Source organism: Notothenia rossii (assembly GCF_949606895.1).
Source record: "Notothenia rossii genome assembly, chromosome: 1".
NCBI lineage: Eukaryota > Metazoa > Chordata > Actinopteri > Perciformes > Nototheniidae > Notothenia > Notothenia rossii.
Genome location: NC_136912.1, coordinates 94839636 through 94863256, shown reverse-complemented (window position 1 = coordinate 94863256; position 23621 = coordinate 94839636). Strand labels below are relative to the sequence as shown.

Sequence of the window (23621 nt, the reverse complement as noted above, 5' to 3'; positions counted from 1 at the left end):
AGTCCTCTGAACCTCCTGCAGATCTACAGGCTGATGGAAGACTCCTGCAGACCCATGAATAGTCTCTCAGTCTGCTCACCTCTCATCTGTGTCACTATAAAAGGATCCATTCCTCGAGGGCAGGCAGCCTCAGTTAATGAGGTCATGCTTATCGATCAATATTTAATACAGGCTGTCTCACTCCAACCGGCTCAGCCAGAGGGAAGGAAAGGGCAAGGTTTCCTGACAATCGCTCCATTTGAGAATGTAATAAATTAAAGAATATTTTAAAATATGTACATAAACATCAGGAGTAAAGGTTGCAATACAAATAAAACAGAAATAAAAGCAGATTTTTAAACTACACTGAACAAAAATATAAACGCAACACTTTTGTTTTTGCTCCCATTTTTCATGAGATGAACTCAAAGATCTAAAACATTTTCTATATACACAAAATAACCATTTCTCTCAAATATTGTTCACAAATCTGAAAAAATGTGTGATAGTGAGCACTTCTCCTTTGCCGAGATAATCCATCCCACCTCACAGGTGTGGCATATCAAGATGCTGATTAGACAGCATGATTATTGCACAGGTGTGCCTTAGGCTGGCCACAATAAAAGGCCACTCTGAAACGTGCAGTTTTGCTTTATTGGGGGGGTCTGGGGGGGTCCGAAAACCAGTCCAAGTATCTGGTGTGAGGGTTAGGGTTAGGGTAATGTTGTGAATCGAGTGGCCCATGGTGGTGGTGGGGTTATGGTACGGGCAGCATACTTGCCAACCTTGAGACCTCAGAAATCGGGAGCATTTCAAAATGCAAAATGAGGGGGGGGGGGGGTGCGGGGTGCTAGTTTATCGCCGGAGCTGTTAGATTAACATTAACATGCTTATTGTAGTACTAAGTGCAATGCCTTGCGGCCTGTAGCACCATCCTTGATGGAGCGTATGTGTGGGCAGGAAAGGAGTGAGCACCCTGTCAGACTTTCAGTTGCGCGGGCTACTAAAGAGACTTGTTACCATGGAAACCAAACAATGGTGTAGCTGTATTAAAGTCCGAGTGGAAACAGTCCTGAGTAAATCTGATTTTGTCTGAAATCGGGAGAAATATGACCCCGGGAGGAAACCGGGAGGGTTGACAAGTATGATGGGCAGGCGTATGTTATGGACGATGAACACAGGCCACTCGATTCACAACATTACCCTAACCCTAACCCTAACCCTAACCCTAACCCTAACCCTAACCCTCACACCAGATACTGACTGGTTTTCGGACCCCCCCAGACCCCCCCAATAAAGCAAAACTGCACATTTCAGAGTGGCCTTTTATTGTGGCCAGCCTAAGGCACACCTGTGCAATAATCATGCTGTCTAATCAGCATCTTGATATGCCACACCTGTGAGGTGGGATGGATTATCTCGGCAAAGGAGAAGTGCTCACTATCACAGATTTTTTCAGATTTGTGAACAATATGAGAGAAATGGTTATTTTGTGTATGTAGAAAATGTTTTAGATCTTTGAGTTCATCTCATGGAAAATGGGAGCAAAAACAAAAGTGTTGCGTTTATATTTTTGTTCAGTGTAGATAAAGAAGTTAAGGGACCAATGTGCAATAGAAAGATAACAAAGTAAGTAACAATAGAATACATTACCTCATTAAACAAAGCTATAGAAAGTCAAAGTAGAAATATGCAATACAAAGTTCAGAGAAGCACGGAAACATCAGCAGAGCTACATACAGACTTCACACTCTGTTGGAACAGGACTCATCAGCTTCTCCCGCTTCCAGTAAGCAGTGACACGTCTCGGCTTGTTTTAAAACCAACGTGTGAACACTCGCAGGTTCCTGACAGAATAAGTTGCTGAGAAGACATTTAGCAAACAAGTGGAAAGCGGCACGTCATCTTTAGGACTGAGAACACACACGTGCTTCCATGGAGGGTCTATTTTACATTGGGAAGTCATTAAATTAAAGTTAAGCTTAGGCCTAACATATCCAGTGGGGTTAAGACCATTTTAGAACGTGTGATGGTCCTGGATGGATATCCTTGTGGATTCATCTTCTGATTACAGACTCATGCATTTCTAACATTTGTTCTACCTGTAAATGTATTATCTTTTCAATTTACACACGGCATCTATTGCACGTCTGTCCGTCCTGGGAGAGGGATCCCTCCTCTGTTGCTCTCCCTGAGGTTTCTCCATGTTCCGCTTTAAACTGTGGGTTTCTCTGGAAGTGTTTCCTTGTACGATGTGAGGGTCTAAGGACAGAGGGTCCAAGGACAGAGGGTCTAAGGACAGAGGGCCTAAGGACAGAGGGCCTAAGGACAGAGGGTCTGAGGACAAAGGGTCTAAGGACAGAGGGTCTAAGGACAGAGGGTCTAAGGACAGAGGGTCTGAGGACAGAGGGCCTAAGGACAGAGGGCCTAAGGACAGAGGGTCTAAGGACAGAGGGTCTGAGGACAAAGGGTCTAAGGACAGAGGGTCTAAGGACAGAGGGTCTGAGGACAGAGGGTATGAGGACAGAGGGTCTAAGGACAGAGGGTCTAAGGAGAGAGGGTCTGAGGACAGAAGGTCTAAGGACAGAGGGTCTGAGGACAGAGGGTCTGAGGACAGAGGGTCTAAGGACAGAGGGTCTAAGGAGAGAGGGTCTGAGGACAGAAGGTCTAAGGACAGAGGGTCTGAGGACAGAGGGTCTGAGGACAGAGGGTCTAAGGACAGAGGGTCTAAGGACAGAGAGTCTGAGGACAGAGGGTCTAAGGACAGAGGTCTAAGGAGAGAGGGTCTAAGGAGAGAGGGGTCTGAGGACAGAGGGTCTGAGGACAGAGGGTCTAAGGACAGAGGGTCTAAGGAAAGAGGGTCTGAGGACAGAAGGTCTAAGGACAGAGGGTCTAAGGACAGAGGGTCTGAGGACAGAGGGTCTAAGGACAGAGGGTCTAAGGACAGAGGGTCTGAGGACAGAGGGTCTAAGGACAGAGGGTCTAAGGACAGAGGGTCTGAGGACAGAGGGTCTAAGGACAGAGGGTCTGAGGACAGAGGGTCTAAGGACAGAGGGTCTAAGGACAGAGGGTCTGAGGACAGAGGGTCTAAGGACAGAGGGTCTGAGGACAGAGGGTCTAAGGACAGAGGGTCTGAGGACAGAAGGTCTAAGGACAGAGGGTCTGAGGACAGAGGGTCTAAGGACAGAGGGTCTGAGGACAGAGGGTCTGAGGACAGAGGGTCTAAGGACAGAGGGTCTAAGGACAGAGGGTCTGAGGACAGAGGGTCTAAGGACAGAGGGTCTAAGGACAGAGGGTCTGAGGACAGAGGGTCTAAGGACAGAGGATCTAAGGACAGAGGGTCTGAGGACAGAGGGTCTGAGGACAGAGGGTCTAAGGACAGAGGTTCTGAGGACAGAGGGTCTAAGGACAGAGGGTCTAACGACAGAGGGTCTGAGGACAGAAGGTCTAAGGACAGAGGGTCTAAGGACAGAGGGTCTAAGGACAGAGGGTCTGAGGACAGAGGGTCTGAGGACAGAGGGTCTAAGGACAGAGGGTCCGAGGACAGAGTGTCTGAGGACAGAGGGTCTAAGGACAGAGGGTCTAAGGACAGAGGGTCTAAGGACAGAGGGTCTGAGGACAGAGGGTCTAAGGACAGAGGGTCTGAGGACAGAAGGTCTAAGGACAGAGGGTCTAAGGACAGAGGGTCTGAGGACAGAGGGTCTAAGGACAGAGGGTATTGTCATACTGATATTCTGTACAAACTGTGAAGTCCACTGAGACAAATGTAACATGTGTGATGTAAACATTGATTGATTGATTGATAGATTTGTTGTTTGATTGATTGATTGATTGATTGATTGATTGATTGATAGCCCAGTCCTCTCACACCCAAACACAGTTTTGAGTTATCTACTACTCATCAAACCAACCAGATTGTATTGTGTTTTAATGAATTTCTCAAAAGATGTCCACAGTCCGTTATAAACACTAATGTGTCCTTCTGTGTGTTAAACTTCAGGCAACTTACGAAGGCTTGTAAACTTATGAAATGAGACATGTGTTGTATAGCTTGAATGTCGGTAGCTCTTAACATGGTGAAAGGCAAGTCAATAGATGTTAGATCATAGCTGACATTTGATTCCAACGTGACGTACAATGAGTGCATTCAATCTGAGAATACAAACTCAGAAAAACAAGAGTCCTGCAAGAACATGAGCTTCAAATAAGTCAAACTGTTTCTTTTTAAACTTTCTGGGGAAATGTCTTCGGCCCATGTGCAGTCAGAACAGTTTATAATCTGCAACAGAAGATGTGTAGACATTCCTCAGGGACAGTTAGTAGAAACAAGTCCCCGGAGCGAAGCCGATCTTTGGTCATTTTGATAAGAAGTCGGAATTTTATAAATAAGTAATATATTTCTTTTTAAGTGCGATTCTTTTTTTCTGTCAGATTTTAAACACAATTTCGTGAAAAAGTCAAATTTGAAACTTCGCAAAGACCTCATAAAGCGCTATATAAGCACAGGACTCAAACCAGTGTCCATTTGATGTGCATCCAACCAAGACCCTGAAGATTCAGATAGTGACTCATCTCTGTTCATTTTCTGATAGAAGACAGTACAAGTAATGTGTACCGTAATTTCCGGACTATAAGGCGCACCTGAATATAAGCCGCAGCAGCTAAATTGAATGATGTGTACATATATAAGCCGCACTGGACTATAAGCCGCAGGTGTTTTAATGTTTCATTACCATATGTAAAGGGTTCGTGCACAGAGGGGATTGTCGGGAAAGAGATGGCTGTTTGAGGAAGCTCCCATTTATTAACATTTCAACAAACAAGTTGCATATTTGCATAACGTATTCAAGTGTTAGCATTTAGTGCAATAGTAGCTACAGAACATGTGCTGTGTAAACTGTACTGTATCACATAGCGTTTCAGACACACACACTTTTCAACTTTCAAACTTAAACGCTGCGCTCCCAGCGCACGTACCGGCAGTGATCTACAGCAGTGGTTTTCAACCAGTGGTACGGGGACAAACTGTCTCGCTCTCGTAATGTCTGTCTGTCTTGCGGTCGTTCTGTCTCTCGTACCACTCTCGGTTCCACTTTTACTTTTGCGCGCTACCTGTCTCACTCTTTTCCGGCCTCCAGCTTTTCCTCGCTGGAGCCCGCCGATTAAAGGTGGGGGGCGCGGACCGGCCATAGAGCCCATAGAGTTAAAGGTGGTGGACTGTAACCTGTAAAATCCATAGATTTAGGAGGTCCCCTAATGGCCGTTAGCTGTAACAATCCATAGATTTAGGAGGTCCCCTAGTGGCCGTTAGCTGTAACAATCCATAGATTTAGGAGGTCCCCTAGTGGCCGTTAGCTGTAACAATCCATAGATTTAGGAGGTCCCCTAGTGGCCGTTAGCTGTAACATCCATAGATTTAGGAGGTCCCCTAGTGGCCGTTAGCTGTAGCAATCCATAGATTAGCTGCACCGTTATATAAGCCGCAGCGTCGAAAAATGGGAAAAAAGGCGCGGCTTATAGTCCGAAAATTACTCATCTCATTTACTGGGTTGGGGGTGGGGGGTATATTTGATCTGCTTTCTGGCAGTCTGCTTTAAATGTGCACAGTTGAATCTACAGTATGTATTTGACTGCTCAATGACATGACAACTTTCAAAAACAAAGTGTTAAAGAAGACAGTAAAAGTTATTTTAGATATTGGTGAAGCTGCAACAACAAAACTTATTCTAGTTTTCTATAAAATGCACTACTGCAGAATGTTCCCTCTCTTCATCCCCCTCACCTTCATCATCAGCACGATGGTGTTCAGAGCGATCATGGCCAGCACGGTGTACTCGAAGGAGGGCGACACCACGAAGTGCCAGAGGCGGTACTGGAAGGTGTGTCGGTTCTGAGGCATGTAGCGGGTCAGAGGCTTCGCACCGAGTGCAAAGTCTATACACGCCCTCTGAAACACAGGAAGGAGGGGTTACAGCAGGGGGGCCACACACACACACACACACACACACACACACCACACACACACACACACACACACACACACACACACACACACACACACACACACACACACACACACACACACACACACACACACACACACACACACACACACACACACACACACACACACACACACACACACACACACACACACACACACACACACACACACACACACACACACACACACACACACACACACCTCATTTCCTGTCATATCATTTGTGTTTATCCTATCCTCTGTTGTTGTTTGGATGTTTCCTTGATAGCAACGTTTGCATCACTTATTATGAAGTCATTATTATTATTGTCTCTCTATATCATTGTGTAATGTAAACAATATTTCAATTGAGCCTGCACTGTTTATTATTTGTTATCTTTGTCATGATTTTATATTTTGTATTGTACAAAAACTTTAAAAAGTGTGTACAATTGTATTTTAGGCTTTACAGAATAGACTGGTCATGTGTACTTTGCATACAGTATAAAGCATCACTGTGTTCCTGTAACCTCCAAATACACTTTGGCCCAATTCAAACCGCCCCCTACACCCTACACACCACCCCCTACCCCTACACCCTACCCCCTACACACTACCCCTACACCCTACCCTACACACTACCCCTCCGTTCGCAGCGGAGGGTCTGCCACATTAAGTGCTGTTCCAAACCAACGAGTGTGGAGGGGGAGTGGGGCTATCAAGCGAGTCTGCAGCGGTGCTGACTTGAGACCGGTTTCTACCTGACCGGAGTCACGCTGTGTGTGTCCGTCAGGAAACAAACTGTTAACAAGTAGTTCCAGCAAACATCCACTGATAAACTGCGATGTTAACAACCTCATGATAACCTCGTAAATGTTTTACTTAGGAAAAGGTTTCCCACACATAGACTCTACTTGGGCGAGCCGCCCAGGTATATTAACGGCTGCCAAAGTATATTTCGCGACCCATTTAGTTTTTTAAAATGTATTTATTTTATTGTATCCGTCCGCGACCACGACGCCATCTGCGATCGATTAGCTCGTGGACAATGATCCCTCGCTCTACCCCTGTACCTGTTCGCTCTGCCATCGCGTGAAGGGTCTGCTAACAAGCGACCAACAGAAAGGTTCATGTTGTTGCACGTACAGTAACAACCTAACCCTAACCCTAACCCCCCCCCCTTGTCGTGTATATGTACAGACTGTTGCTAAGAAGCATATAAACATCAGGTTTAAAACACAATTAAAGATGTTTGGAGTTTTATTTTAATTATTAATTTAAATGTTTTGTCAAAGAGATGCTGATTTGAAATAGTTGTTACAAACAGTTACGGCATTTCCTGTTTCTGCCGGAGAGAGGGGAGTTTGTCCCAAAGCTTGCCGCTGTATTTACTCCCTCCATCTGACAGGAGGGAGCCTTGTTGAGCTGTGAGTGTCACTCCTTCACGGAGTGGGAGTGGGTAGGGTGTGGTTTGGAATTGGGCCAAAGTCATTACAGAGCTTAAGTTGTCCTAGCTCTTAAGTAAAGGAAGTACGTCTTGTTTAAACATTTATCAGATCATTTTGGGTTGTCCACATTTGTAACGAGAGTAAATTAAAGTACATAATTCCTCCTTGGAGGTTTCCAAAAATGTAAAATAGAATAGAATACAGAAGAGGAAGCAAAAGAGAGACAGAGTGTGAACAATGAAATTAAAAAATCTGCAATAAGAGGCTTACGGGTCGTTAAAAACATTCAGAGACAAAGCCAGCTCAGAGAGGGTTTGGTTTATCGTCCCTCACCTCGTTCTTCTCCAGGCTGCACTCCTCCATCATCTTATCCCCCTGCTCCTGGAAAGTGATGATGATGAGCGCCACGAAGATGTTGACGAAGAAGAAAGGGAAGACGACGAAGTAGATGACATAGAAAATGGACATCTCCATCCTGTTGCCGTGGCTCGGACCTCTGTCCTCCTCCGTCACGTCCACTGAGTGCTGGAGGACCCTGGAGAGAGAGGAGACACCATGCTAACTCATGCTAACTGATGCTAACTGATGCTAACTGATGCTAACTGATGCTAACTGATGCTAACTGATGCTAACTGATGCTAACCGATGCTAATGGATGCTAACTGATGCTAACTCATGCTAACTGATACTAACTGATGCTAATGGATGCTAACTGATGCTAACTCATGCTAACTGATGCTAACTGATGCTAACTGATGCTAACTGATGCTAACTGATGCTAACCGATTGCTAATGGATGCTAACTGATGCTAACTGATGCTAATGGATGCTAACCAGAGATGGCAAAAGAACCCACATCCTCTACTCAAGTAGAAGTACAGATACTCGTGTTTAAAAATACTCTGGTGAAAGTAGAAGTACTGACTAAACTTCTTTACTCAAGTCAAAGTAAAGAGGCTTTGAAATGTACTTCAGTAAAAAGTACCCATAACTAGCAGCTGTTTTAAAGAGTACCTGACCTCCCTTTATATTAATAGAACAATAATGTCATTGTTAGCTAATGAATGTTTCCATGGTGACCAACGGCAACATGACAACGTTTCCATTGGTCCCTCTTCTTTAGAGAAGACCAGGAAATGATGGATACACGGATCGTGTTCAAATCAATAGGCACGCAATGACTCAATATGACTAAATAATAATGATCACGCCACCAAACACACATTCAGACTAAAGGAACCAGCCTGTTTGGGAAATGTGAGAAGTAGAAAGTACAGGTATTTGAGTTCAACATGTAAGAAGTAGAAAGTACAGGTATTTGAGTTCAACATGTAAGAAGTAGAAAGTACAGGTATTTGTGTTCAACATGTGAGAAGTAGAAAGTACAGGTATTTGAGTTCAACATGTAAGAAGTAGAAAGTATAGGTATTTGGGTTCAACATGTAAGAAGTAGAAAGTACAGGTATTTGAGTTCAACATGAGAGAAGTAGAAAGTACAGGTATTTGTGTTCAACATGTAAGAAGTAGAAAGTACAGGTATTTGTGTTCAACATGTAAGAAGTAGAAAGTACAGGTATTTGAGTTCAACATGTAAGAAGTAGAAAGTACAGGTATTTGTGTTCAAAATGTAAGAAGTAGAAAGTACAGGTATTTGAGTTCAACATGTAAGAAGTAGAAAGTACAGGTATTTGTGTTCAAAATGTAAGAAGTAGAAAGTACAGGTATTTGTGTTCAACATGTAAGAAGTAGAAAGTACAGGTATTTGAGTTCAACATGTAAGAAGTAGAAAGTACAGGTATTTGTGTTCAACATGTAAGAAGTAGAAAGTACAGGTATTTGGGTTCAAAATGTAAGAAATCAAAGTAAAAAGTCGTCAGAAAAATAAGTAGTGGAGTAAAGTACTGATACCAGAACAATGTACTTAAGTACAGTAACAAAGTATTTGTACTCCACTACTTCCCACCTACTGATGCTAACTAATGCTAACGGATGCTAATGCTGATAAGAGCTCTAGAAACTGATAAAAAAAGCTTTAACAGCTCGAGAAGAGGACTCATTTTACTGTAACACACACACAAAGTAATGCCGATTCAATTCATGAACAAGTGTAGACTTTCACACACTGAGAAAAACTGAACCGTTGACTTTAATTAGATGTATTATGTCAACAAATTGTTGTTATTTTTCTTCTTTACTTGCGTATTGAGCACCAAGAAAGGCTCTTTATATATGACATGCATTATTATTATTATTATTATTATTATTATTATTATTATTATCAGTAGTAGTAGTAAATTGAACATAACTTAATGTCAACTTTTCAGTTTTTCAGTGTGTACTTTTGCAGCGATGAATAGTTTGTTTACTGGGGTGGAGATCAAAAGTCAATTAGCTATTTAATTCCCACAGAAGCTGTCAATTAGCGAGGGATGGGAGGATAGAAACCCAGAAGCACTGTCAGAGAAATACTGGATTAATCCTATTTTGGAATAACGACGGGGCAAAACCTTGAGTTAAGTTGATCATATTCTTAATATGTCCTTCATCAAAGAAGGATTTGAGCATTACGTAAGATCACGCCCAAAGTTAATAATGTTATAATGTGCATTCATTTAATGAGAGCTGTGAGAATGGGAAATGATGTACGGGGAAACTTCTGTTGAAGGGTCCGGATGAGGATTATATGTCAGGATTATTTGGAGGTCATAATCGTCAAAACACAACAACAATTTGCAAAAAAGTTAAAAAACATTTTTTTTTATAAAATGAGAATTTTCAAAATAATCTGGAATGTGAAAAAAAGTAAGAATACAAATATATCTATATATATTTTGAAAATAGTCAGAATTTAATTTAATTTAAAATAGCAAATCAACAATTTGAAAAAAATCTTTCTTTGAAAATAAGTCAGAAAGAATGAAATTAAAAAAAAATTGATTTATTTTTAAAAGACACATTTTTTCTATTTTTTAAAGTGATTTTCTTTTGTCAGAATTTTGAGCAAAAAAAACAGGTTTTAAAACCATTGAAAAAATACCCAATGTTTTTGTGTGTTCGGCGAAATGTCATGTGTAAAAAGCTCGTAAGTATTTTAGTAAATCTTGTTGTTTTGTTAACTAGTCGTTGTGTTTTGACCTTCAGGGCCACCGTACACCAACACACAGTCTGCAGGGACTCACTGCGGCCAGCCTTCCCCCGTGGACACAGTGAAGAGAGTCAGGAGAGCCCAGATCACATTATCATAATGGAACTCATGACGTCTCCACTCCCTCCTCTTCACCTCCTTCTTATCCTTCGCATAGTCTATGTAGAAACCCCTAAAGGAGGAAGAGGAAGAGGAGGAGGATGAGGAAGAGGGGGAGGAGGGAGAAGAGAAAAAAGTATCAAAAGATTAGAACAAAAAGAAAAATTCAGAAATGCAAAACAAATGGAAACAAATAAAAAAAAAGGCAAATGAAGTAAATAATGAAATAAATGAATAAGTACGCTGAAGAAAATGATAATAAATGAATGAATAATTTACTGGCAGTCCTTCTCCGTGTCCTTGGAGCTGTCGCTGCAGAAGAAGAACTTCCCTTGAAAAGCTGCACGGCGATGACAGCGAAGATAAACATAAACAGTTTGTAAACGATGAGGATGTTGAAGACGTTCTTCAGAGACGTCACGACGCAGTCGAACACCGCCTGCAGGAGGAGGAGGAAATCAAACCACGTGGTGAGGGAGAGAGATCTGCATGAATGAAGCATGTCAGTCTGTACACTGAAACCCATGAGCACAGACTACAGCTGAAAGAAGCAGAACCAAGCAGAGACTGCATTATCACCAGATCCCCTGTGTTACGTTCCCTTACAGCAGGGGTCACCAACCTTTCTGTCACCGAGGGCTACTTCAAGGGTACTGAGTAATACGAAGGGCTACTTGTTTGATACAAACTTCCTGAATAACATAATTGCACGGTTCACCTTTAATGATAATATTATTATTAATAATAATCAGATATTAATTTACTGTATGTGAAGGACTGTCTGATCACATGTTAATGTTAATTATTCCTCACAATAATGATTAACAATGATTTACCATTGCTATAGCAACCCCATTGTTTTGTTATGAAAATGTATCTATATTTATACACATTCTCGCGAGATCTATCAGGGGTCGATGTAATGCTGCGTTCACACCGGACGCGACTTCGCTCTAATCGCTCGAGTTTCACCGCTGCTGCCAGCTGTGTTTACTCGCATCATTCAAACAAGACGCGCTGGCTCGGGAGCTACAACTACAACAAAATGAACACATTTTACCGTGATTAAATTGTAATACACGTTTCTAAATGATGCCGAAGTAACAACATACTGATACCGTTTAGTAAAAACCATGAATTAATGCTTTGACAAGTCTGCAGACAGACGGCAGGCGAAAAACCTTTTAAAATGCGTGTTGAAAAAAAGTCCGAATTTTGCGAAAGTAGTGAGTTTTTTTGAAAACAAATAAGGATTTTTAATAAAAGTTAGAATGTTTTGAACAATTACAGAATTTTGAGATAAAAGTCCGATTTAAAATTATTTTAATGAGAATGTTTTTAGAAAAAAGCTTTCGAAGCTTTCTGATCCTTTTACAACAAATCCAATATTCTCTTTTTAGTTTTTACTAACATTGTAATCCAGCCGGTAACCCCCAATATTTAGAAACATTTGAAGGAAATCAGATTGTTTTATGAAACTGTCTGGGAATACAGTTACTGTTGTTTGGTATCCTCACATCAGCCACACTGCGCTTCCTTGGCAGCACGCCCGGGAGCTTCTGGCTATAGATTTCCGTAGCTAAAACCCACGTGGCTTTCTGTGAGAATGACATAAAGAAGGACTCTGACCTTGAGTTTGGGAAGTCTCTTGATTGTCTTCAGCGGTCGGAGGACTCGCAGAACTCTCAGAGATTTGATGGTCTTTATGTCCCGTCCTTTGTTACTTCTGCACATAAAGACCACAATATCATCATTTTAGAAACTCGTAACTTCTTTTCTATCTTATTCACAGCATGTTCTACTTATGTTACACACGTTTAGAGTATTTGTTCAAAGAGAGGAAGAGTTTTTGTTTGTTTTACCCCATCACATTGCTGGTGGTCAATCCCACAGAGGCATCACGATAACATGTAGAAAAACACAAGAGAACGTTTTTAGAAGAAAGTCAACATTTTGAAAAAGAAAATCATTATATTGAGGTCAAAGACGTCAAATCACACAAACAGTTTAAAGACATTTCTTTTAAAAAGCCAAACATTGCAAAAAACACAAAATATATTTATCCAAAAAAACAAAAAATGTGTGTGTATTTAAATGTATCCAAAATATACACAAAAAACTGAAATATAAATACTAAAATAAAAAAACACATTTTAAAATGTTCAAAACTATTTCAAGGAAACACCAACACGGGTTTTAAAAACCGCAAAACAACTAAATAATACAAAAAGATCAATTAAAAAAATACCCAGATGTTTTTGAGTAAACATGATTACTGTTTCAGGTTTTATTTTTTGTGTCTGGCAAAAATATCACGTGTTTTTAAAGTATTTTAGTCAACTTTCTTGTGTTTTTTAATGAAATTGTCGTTGTGTTTTGACCTTCAGGGCCACCGTAGAATTAACACACATATAGGGTGTTTCTCAATGTCGAGGAAGGATGCTCCAGAGCCACTATTTCAAGGATACTACGTCATCCAGTGCCGCCGAAGGACTGTTCCAATGTCCAGAATGCTTGGAATTCTACCGAGGCCGGCGTACTTTGTTGCGGGAAATTCCGTGGCTGCACATGTGTAGACTCCGAGGTCTTAAAATCCCCACAATGCTTTGCGCACGGACCAATTTTCCAAATCACACTTCACATATGACGCACACCTGTTAGCCTGTTCCACAATTCTTCGTTTTCGGAGGCTAGGAAGGATTCTTGCCTCGCTTCTGAAGCAACTGACTCGGAAGGACGTGTCCTACCAAGGAAGCGTCCTCGACATTGAGAAACACCCATAGAGTAAGAAGCAAGATGGACGAGATGTCTGCATGAAGTCAAACAACATTTCCCGTGGATTTAAGCATGTAGGGAAACAGCAGAATGATTTAAAGACACCCTGATGTTCAGACTTATGGTCAATGCATTATGGATTAGTATTCATATTAAAAGCTGTGACTGACGAGAGGGCGAAGGCCACCAGCGCTCCCACCACCACGATGAAGTCCAGAACGTTCCACAGGTCTCTGAAGTACGAGCCGTCGTGGAGGAGAAGACCCTGGTCGATCATCTGAGGAAAACACAGGATTAGGAATTAAGAAAAGTCTTCCCGCAGCGTGCGAGGGAATCATACATCTCCGGGAATAACGCAGATCCAAGCTGAAGGGGAATATTTTGCTGAGGTATCTAACCATGAACCCAGTCTATCGCTTCTTATCGGTGTATAGGTCCCACAGGCGTACATTCTTGGGCCATGGACGACAGTTTAAGTTACATTTAGTGCCCTTGTTAATGAAGAAGGTTGATCATGCTCTCTGAACTAGTTCAAACCTCCGACTACGGAAGAGATCTTCAGAATTAGTAAGTTTAAGTTTAAACTTACTAATCGAGCAACCGCTGTCACCTCATGTCTGCACTAATCGAGCAACCGCTGTCACCTCATGTCTGCACTAATCGAGCAACCACTGTCACCTCATTTCTGCACTAATCGAGCAACCGCTGTCACCTCATGTCTGCACTAATCGAGCAACCGCTGTCACCTCATGTCTGCACTAATCGAGCAACCGCTGTCACCTCATGTCTGCACTAATCGAGCAACCGCTGTCACCTCATGTCTGCACTAATCGAGCAACCGCTGTCACCTCATGTCTGCACTAATCGAGCAACCGCTGTCACCTCATGTCTGCAGCACATGTCTTGTCAATTCTCCGGCTGATATATAAACCGTAATTAACTTCATAACTTCATAACATCAAGCTCCAGCTCTCCCTGTGTCTCTGAGTTTCGTCTCCATTGCTTCAGAAGTTTCCATCACACAAGCTTGTAGGTCTTTCTTCTTCTTCGTACATTAATCAGTATGTTCTGTAATAAATACATGTATTGTTTACCTTTGATTGAAACAGGAGGAGACTTCTTGATTTGAATGTTTTCTATGTTTTTATTCATACAACTATTTTATGGTGTGTTATACTTTATATTCATGTAAAAGTCTGTATATAAGGATGTTAAAAATGTAAATAAACTTATTGTGGAACACATTTTTAAAACTGTCAGGGGATAATTCTGTATACATGTTGTTGTGGGACACCTGGAACACATCCTTCCCGGGGTGTAGATGACCCCGAGCCGTAAGAGACAACAACTGTGATCCAGTGTCCTCAGCTGTTTGGTCTATCTATTGAAGAATGTAGATTATTACACTCTGAACTACACTGAACAAAAACATAAACGCAACACTTTTGTTTTTGCTCCCATTCTTCATGAGATGAACTCAAAGATCTAAAACATTTTCTACATACACAAAATAACAATTTCTCTCAAATATTGTTCACAAATCTGAACAAATCTGTGATAGTGAGCACTTCTCCTTTGCCGAGATAATCCATCCCACCTCACAGGTGGCATATCAAGATGCTGATTAGACAGCATGATTATTGCACAGGTGTGCCTTAGGCTGGCCACAATAAAAGGCCACTCTGAAACGTGCAGTTTTGCTTTATTGGGGGGGTCTGGGGGGGGTCCGAAAACCAGTCAGTATCTGGTGTGAGGGGTAGGGTTAGGGTTAGGATTAGGGTTAGGGTAATGTTGTGAATCGAGTGGTCCATGGTGGTGGTGGGGTTATGGTATGGGCAGGCGTATGTTATGGACGACGAACACAGGCCACTCGATTCACAACATTACCCTAACCCTAACCCTAACCTTTATTGGGGGGGTCTGGGGGGGTCCGAAAGCCAGTCAGTATCAGGTGTGACCACCATTTGCCTCACGCAGTGCAACACATCTCCTTGGCATAGAGTTGATCAGGTTGTTGATTGTGGCCTGTAGACTGTTGGTCCTCTTCAATGGCTGTGCCAAGTTGCTGGATATTGGCAGGAACTGGAACACGCTGTCGTATACGCCGATCAAGAGCATCCCAGACACGCTCAATGGGTGACATGTTAGGGTTAGGGTTTAACCCTAGGGTTTTCGGACCCCCCCAGACCCCCCCAATAAAGCAAAACTGCACGTTTCAGAGTGGCCTTTTATTGTGGCCAGCCTAAGGCACACCTGTGCAATAATCATGCTGTCTAATCAGCATCTTGATATGCCACACCTGTGAGGTGGGATTGATTATCTCGTCAAAGGAGAAGTGCTCACTATCACACATTTTTTCAGATTTGTGAACAATATTTGAGAGAAATTGTTATTTTGTGTATAAAGAAAATGTTTTAGATCTTTGAGTTCATCTCATGAAAAATGGGAGCAAAAAAAAAAGTGTTGCGTTTATATTTTTGTTCAGTGTAGTTAAAACCTGGAGCTGCAGGCGGGCTCTTCAGGATTGATTTTGGCATCCCAACCGTGTGTGACATGTCTCCGGCCGTAACTCCAAATAAACCGTCAGTGTTTGCCATCAAAGCTCCAGCTCTCCTCGTGTGTCTCTGAGTCCTGACTCCTATTGATTCAGAAGTTTCCCCCACATAAACCTCTACAGTATGTCAACAAAACAGAATTATAAACCTGGCTTCGACAGCTGGGGAAGTTTGTAGGAAAGTTAGAAAGAAGTAAACTGTTCATCATCTTAATATGAGCTCTTTGGCACTTATTTAAATTATTTGGATCCAACGTATAGATAAATACAACTGGATTTGAGGGCTTGGAAAGACACAACGCTTCTTTTAATGGGTCAAAACAGTCGTGAATGATGTGCCAAACATCACCGCTTCTTATTCCTTTGTAATCAGACTTAGTTGTCTAATCTTCAAACTTCTCTAGATGTTGAATAACTTAAACAGGAATGCCCAAATCGACTTTTCGTTCCTCGTTTTGTTGCAACGTTTATGTCCCCACCTTGAAAATGGTTGCTAAATAAAGAAACATCTACTGTATATTTGTCACCACCATTTCTTTCATCAAATCACCTTCTTCTTCACTGAGTCGCTCACCTTTATAATCATCTCGAACGTGAAGACTCCCGTGAACACGTAATCAAAATACCGCAGAACCTAAAAAGAAAAAAGACAGTAAAAAGAAATATACAAGAAAAGCAGATTCCTGTAGCATAAAGCAGATCATAACAACGTTTATTTCACATAAGGTGAAGTTCCTCAAGTGGATGATTCGATATCAAGACATGTGGAGCTTTCAAGGATCTCCTTTTAAGCTTTAATATAAAATATTCTCCTCTATATGGAAACACCAGATACTTCCTCCAGGTTCAGTTCGTCTAATACGGAAATGTCTTCATGCTTTAGTGATTGTTACTGCACCCCCATCAAGTCACATAACGGCCCGTCCACACTTCAGCTTCGACAGCTTCAAAAACGGTTTCCAACGCGTCTGCCCATTCACTTTGAATGGGGTGACGTCACGTTGCCTCGCTTTTCGCCGAACTGAATTGTGGGTAGCAGAGCGGAGCTTTCCTGGCGTTTCAGCAAAAGTTGAGCAATGTTCAACTTTTGAATCTTCTGAAGCTTTCGGTGGAAGCGTCAGCCAATCAAATCATATGCCAGTACGAGCTCTAGCCAATCAAACCGCTGCTTGTGTGTCAGGGGCGGGAGATTCATGTGATTGGTCGTTGGTCGAGCTTCAGACACGCCCGCCGGCAAGCTTTTTTTGAAGCTGTAGTGTGGACGGGCCGTTAGAGTCCTTTCGCAAAACAATTTAAGGAAATGTTTGAAGCTACTTAGTGATAAAGCTATGAGACCCAAGGCACAGATAAACAAATCGTATCGCACAGTGGTCCCCAATGATTATCAGTCTGAACGATGTTTTATTTAAAAAAATGACCGAATATATCCATCTGTGCGTCTGCGTCTCTGGACACATGTCAACACCGTAGATATGGGGGGTCCAAACCTTTTTCACAGAGGGCCACATACAGGAAAATATACGAAGGGCTGGGCTGCTCACTCGAGGTATATCGCCTCATAAGTTCAGTTATAAGTTAGCTAAATCAATCAAATGTAGGTACGTGATGCTTGTGAGTGTTGGCAGCTCATCCCTCAGAGTGATTATAATAAGGAGAATTATGAAGGGTGTATTTCAAGCTTGTTATGGAAATAAGTCAATGGGCTTATTTCTCATCAACTAAGATATGTTAGAAAATGTTTCCAACTTTAATTGACTGAATTTATTTGAAAAGTGGGCGTATAGGTGAATACTACTGTGTGATATATTTCTACATTTAAGAAGTACAATATAAGACAAGCACAAGTTTCATTAGTGGGCCGTATTCCATTATACTTTTTGAATTTGCTGAGGGCCGATTCAAAATGGTCCGCGGGCCGCATTTGGCCCCCGGACCGTAGTTTGGACACCCCTGCCATGGATCGAGATGCTCGTCTCAGTCACGGGACACTTCTCTCTGCTGAGCTCCGTGTTTGATGGCCTTTTATTTGTCTCTCGTACAACAGTACTCGTTTCAAGAAGATATTTTGATCATGATATTTCAGCAGCAGAGTTCATAAAATGTAGACTGAAGCCTGATGCTTACGGAGGACAGGACAGATATATTCCGAATTGGATTGGGTGTTTGTCATCACTTCACTTGAAATTAAACTACTTTCTACTAAGGACACAGCTGTAAGTGGCTTCTACGTCTACAAAACTTGATTTGAGCACACACACGGTGCATGTGGAAGGCGTTGTGTTTGCAAATGATGGAAAAGTGCCAGAGCGGCGTCACGGCAGCACTTCAACCCTGTATCCCCCCATACTGTGAAGGCCAGTCCTTGAGAATATTGTGTTACATGAAACTAGTTTGTGGCGCAAAAAAGGTTTGGGAGCGCTGGTAAAGCAGACATTTTCTCACACACACACACACACACACACACACACACACACACACACACACACACACACACACACACACACACACACACACACACACACACACACACACACACACACACACACACACACACACACACACACACACACACACACACACACACACACACACACACACACACACACACACACACACACACACACACACACACACACACACACACACACACACACACACACACACACACACACACCTTGTTCCAGTTGGAGGAGGTGGCTACAGGGTCTTCAGCAGCTAATGCTATGCTGCTAGCTGCTATCACCAGCAGGATGCACGTCTCAAAGTAACGCAGATTCACCACGTAGTGACAGACCCGACGCACCCTGTGGAGACAAGAGGGGGGGGGGGGGGGGGGGGGGTATACATGTTCTATGTGGACTATAATCATTCGTATTCCCTTGGTGTTATAAGTGTGTACCCGTGGATAAACGTACGGGTTGTCAGGTTTGAAGATGAACATGCTGTCTGGAGTCACAGCCGGCTTCGACTCCTCTTCCTCCTCCTTCTCTGATTTACAGTCAGGGTCCTTCCTCTTCACTGGAGGAAGATCAGGGGGGGGGGGGCAAGGAGGTGAGGAGGAGGTGGTACAGTGAAAAGATACTTTTCTCCATAGGCCTACACTTAAAAGAACAATACTGATATACACCCGAACATCAGCAGGGGAGGACTCTTTAAAGTAGAGACACTACATACTGATATACACCTGAACATCAGCAGGAGAGGACTCTTTAAAGTAGAGACACTACACACTGATATACACCTGAACATCAGCAGGAGAGGACTCTTTAAAGTAGAGAAGAACATACTGATATACACCTGAACATCAGCAGGAGAGGACTCTTTAAAGTAGAGAAGAACATACTGATATACACCTGAACATCAGCAGGAGAGGACTCTTTAAAGTAGAGACACTACATACTGATATACACCTGAACATCAGCAGGAGAGGACTCTTTAAAGTAGAGAAGAACATACTGATATACACCTGAACATCAGCAGGAGAGGACTCTTTAAAGTAGAGACACTACATACTGATATACACCTGAACATCAGCAGGAGAGGACTCTTTAAAGTAGAAACACTACATACTGATATACACCTGAACATCAGCAGGAGAGGACTCTTTAAAGTAGAGACACTACATACTGATATACACTTGAACATCAGCAGGAGAGGACTCTTTAAAGTAGAGACACTACATACTGATATACACCTGAATATCAGCAGGAGAGGACTCTTTAAAGTAGAGACACTACATACTGATATACACCTGAACATCAGCAGCAGAGGACTCTTTAAAGTAGAGACACTACATACTGATATACACCTGAACATCAGCAGGAGAGGACTCTTTAAAGTAGAGACACTACATACTGATATACACCTGAACATCAGCAGGAGAGGACTCTTTAAAGTAGAGACACTACATACTGATATACGCCTGAACATCAGCAGGAGAGGACTCTTTAAAGTAGAGACACTACATACTGATATACACCTGAACATCAGCAGGAGAGGACTCTTTAAAGTACAGACACTACATACTGATATACACCTGAACATCAGCAGGAGAGGACTCTTTAAAGTAGAGACACTACATACTGATATACGCCTGAACATCAGCAGGAGAGGACTCTTTAAAGTAGAGACACTACATACTGATATACACCTGAACATCAGCAGGAGAGGACTCTTTAAAGTAGAGACACTAGATACTGATATACACCTGCACATCAGCAGGAGAGGACTCTTTAAAGTAGAGACACTACATGCTGATATACACCTGAACATCAGCAGGAGAGGACTCTTTAAAGCAGAGACACTACATACTGATATACACCTGAACATCAGCAGGAGAGGACTCTTTAAAGCAGAGACACTACATACTGATATACACCTGAACATCAGCTGGAGAGGACTCTTTAAAGTAGAGACACTACATACTGATATACACCTGAACATCAGCAGGAGAGGACTCTTTAAAGTAGAGACACTACATACTGATATACACCTGAACATCAGCAGGAGAGGACTCTTTAAAGTAGAGACACTACATACTGATATACACCTGAACATCAGCAGGAGAGGACTCTTTAAAGTAGAGACACTACATACTGATATACACCTGAACATCAGCAGGAGAGGACTCTTTAAAGAAGAGACACTACATACTGGTACCTGTGATGGTGGAGAGCTCCAGGCAGGACTGAGCGTTGGGAACCTCGATGATCACACTGGAGCTAAGCGGACATTTCTCCTTCTCAGTCTCTTCTTCGTTTTTCTCTGGGACGACGGGAGGATCTGGATCTGATTTCTGAGGAGTTTCCTCCGTGTCCCCGATGTGGATCTGACTCTCCTGTGGGTCAGTGTGTTCTACTTCACCCAGACTGGAAATACAGAGAGAAACTATTTAAGATACAGACATAAGGACAGTGATATTATAACACTTGGGTCGGTGCTGTTAATTGGTGGTTGTATAGTCCAAAAGCTACAGGAACCACTATCATTGTATTTTTATTTTGTTTCTTTCCGTTAACTGTCAAATGGGAACTAAGTATTTTTTGGACGTTTTTGTGTTTCTCTTATTTTCCTACGATACCGTTATGATTGGCTGTGAATAAGAAAATATGAAGGACAGATCATCTATTTATATTTTTGTTGGAGAAAGGGGCAGGTCCTATCAGATTATTTTCTTCTCCCTGCTCCTTTTCGGGTACGGTGTGTTTATAGAGACATGTTTTGTAAATAATTGTCATACATTAAGTTGTGCGTACCATGAACGGAACAAATGAAAATTGATGCTTGAACATGGATTCATTCATTAAAGGAGGATCTACATAATAACTCTTACGGTTTCATTTTAACCCACAAATGCTAAATTGTATTCCAATTACCATTCGACGACCTGTGTGAATATATCTTTGTTATTCTCTTAACCTTGGACTGTAACTTTCTCTTGGGTATTCCCGAAGTCCTGTGATTAAATCTATTTTAAAGTCTTGTATAATTCTTTTAGATCCCGAGGTAATTTTAAGTCAATGGCAGTGAACATAAATGTGACGTCCCGTAGATAAATCTGAACGGAGGAACTTGCAAATTGAATATTTTCCATTTTTTCTACAATTGTATTGTGTGTTGTAAAGGATATTAATGTAGGAGTCTGTATATAAGGATGTTACAAATGTAAATAAAACAACTTGGAATTTGGATCTCTTCTTCAAACATTCCTTTCTTTCTTGACTTTCATTTAACGTGTTTAGCAATTCTAAAAACCCCAAATAACACACACACACACACACACACACACACACACACACACACACACACACACACACACACACACACACACACACACACACACACACACACACACACACACACACACACACACACACACACACACACACACACACACACACACACACACACACACACACACACACACACACACACACACACACACACACACACACACACACACACACACACACACACACTTCCTGGAGACTTATGCTAACCCTAACCTTAACACTCACAAAGTCTTCACCCTAAAATTAATGAAACTATTTACTAATATATATTTAGACTGGAGTGTAAATATGCACATTGACATTGAATGTTATCTCGTTGCACTGTCACCGCTACTACCTCTGCTTTTACCACTCTTATTTATGTATTGTGTCTATTTTTTAATGCAGTGAGAGTTGCCAAAGACATTTCGTATGATGTCAATAAAGATATATTTGATTCTATCCTCTCACCTGCTCTCCTCAGGTTTGCACTCTTCTTTTTCCTCCATTTTGGTCTCCACCTCCTTCTCCTCCACTCTCTCCGGATGTTTCCTCCTCTCTCTGCTGGCCGATCGACTCCCCGTTTGGCTTCCGTTCCCGGGTGATGACGCCTGACTCTTATTCTCTCCGTGATGCCTCCCCCTGCGACCCTTGACCCCTCCGTGACCTCCCATTTCGGGGGTCAACAAATCCAGGTTTTCAGGAGGTCTGAACTTCTTCACCGCTCTGTGTTGTCGCTCGCCGTTTAATCTGGGACTCCGGTGCTCGCTGTGAGTCGGATTGACTGTGAGTTTTTCACTCTCAGTTACAGATTCAGCTTCAGATTCAGGTTTAGCAATAGGTGCCTCAGAAGGGGGATTATCAGTAGAAGGAGTGGCATCCAAAGGCATGTCCAGAGACACAGAGGAGTTTGAAGCAGGGTTTTTGGACGGCGATGCTAAAGGGTCTTTTTTTAAACTCCCAGAAAGTGTGTTCTCCATGGTTTTTCGATGCAGTGACTGTGGACATCCAGTAGGGGCAGCGTTGGAGTTTGGGTTTCCGTCCTTTTCCTCGTTTTGGCTGTTGAACAATATCTCTCGACTGGACATCTGTCGGTGCCTCCTCAGCTGGCTGGTCCTCTGCTCCCACACCGACATGGTCATCCTCTTCCTCCTCTCCCTCCTGGACATGAAACAGTGAGAGGGGTTGAGAGGGAGGCCACGACCCTCCTCCAGACTGCAGGAGTAGGTGGGCCGGCTGCGGTGGATCGCTCGCTTCCTGTAGAGGTAGGGCCGCCTCCTCCTGCTACCACTGAGAAAAAGAAGAAGAAGAGGAACACATATCAGAGAAAATAAACATTTTATGATTAACAACACATTTACAATGGACAGTTCACCCGGAAATTTAAAATACATATTATTCCTCTCCCCTCTAGGGCTGTTTATCAATCTAGATAGAATTTCTGAAGTAAAAAGCTAATGTTGGGCTATAAAGGAACCACAGCACGGTCACATGACTTCACGTCACCACCGCTAAGCTAAAGGCGGCTAATGTTGGGCTATAAAGGAACTACAGCACGGTCACATGACTTCACGTCACCACCGCTAAACTAAAGGAGGCTAATGTTGGGCTATAAAGGAACTACAGCACGGTCACATGACTTCACGTCACCACCGCTAAGCTAAAGGAGGCTAATGTTGGCCTATAAAGGAACCACAGCACGGTCACATGACTTCACGTCACCACCGCTAAGCTAAAGGAGGCTAATGTTGGGCTATAAAGGAACTACAGCACGGTCACATGACTTCACGTCACCACCGCTAAGCTAAAGGAGGCTAATGTTGGGCTATAAAGGAACTACAGCACGGTCACATGACTTCACGTCACC

General features: G+C 42.5%; 1 protein-coding gene across 1 annotated transcript in view; it reads right to left on the bottom strand.

Moving 5' to 3' along the window:
• cacna1ea (calcium channel, voltage-dependent, R type, alpha 1E subunit a) overlaps window positions 1–23621 on the bottom strand; it is a 158228-nt gene that overhangs the window by 31736 nt on the left and 102871 nt on the right. Inside the window, 14 exon segments of the mRNA XM_079651058.1 lie at window positions 4195–4258; window positions 5762–5926; window positions 7744–7945; window positions 10590–10727; window positions 10934–10986; window positions 10992–11093; window positions 12284–12380; window positions 12517–12528; window positions 13600–13706; window positions 16558–16617; window positions 18658–18787; window positions 18899–19001; window positions 20643–20851; window positions 22226–23044. Of these exon segments, the coding sequence (XP_079507184.1) occupies window positions 4195–4258; window positions 5762–5926; window positions 7744–7945; window positions 10590–10727; window positions 10934–10986; window positions 10992–11093; window positions 12284–12380; window positions 12517–12528; window positions 13600–13706; window positions 16558–16617; window positions 18658–18787; window positions 18899–19001; window positions 20643–20851; window positions 22226–23044 (2261 nt within the window).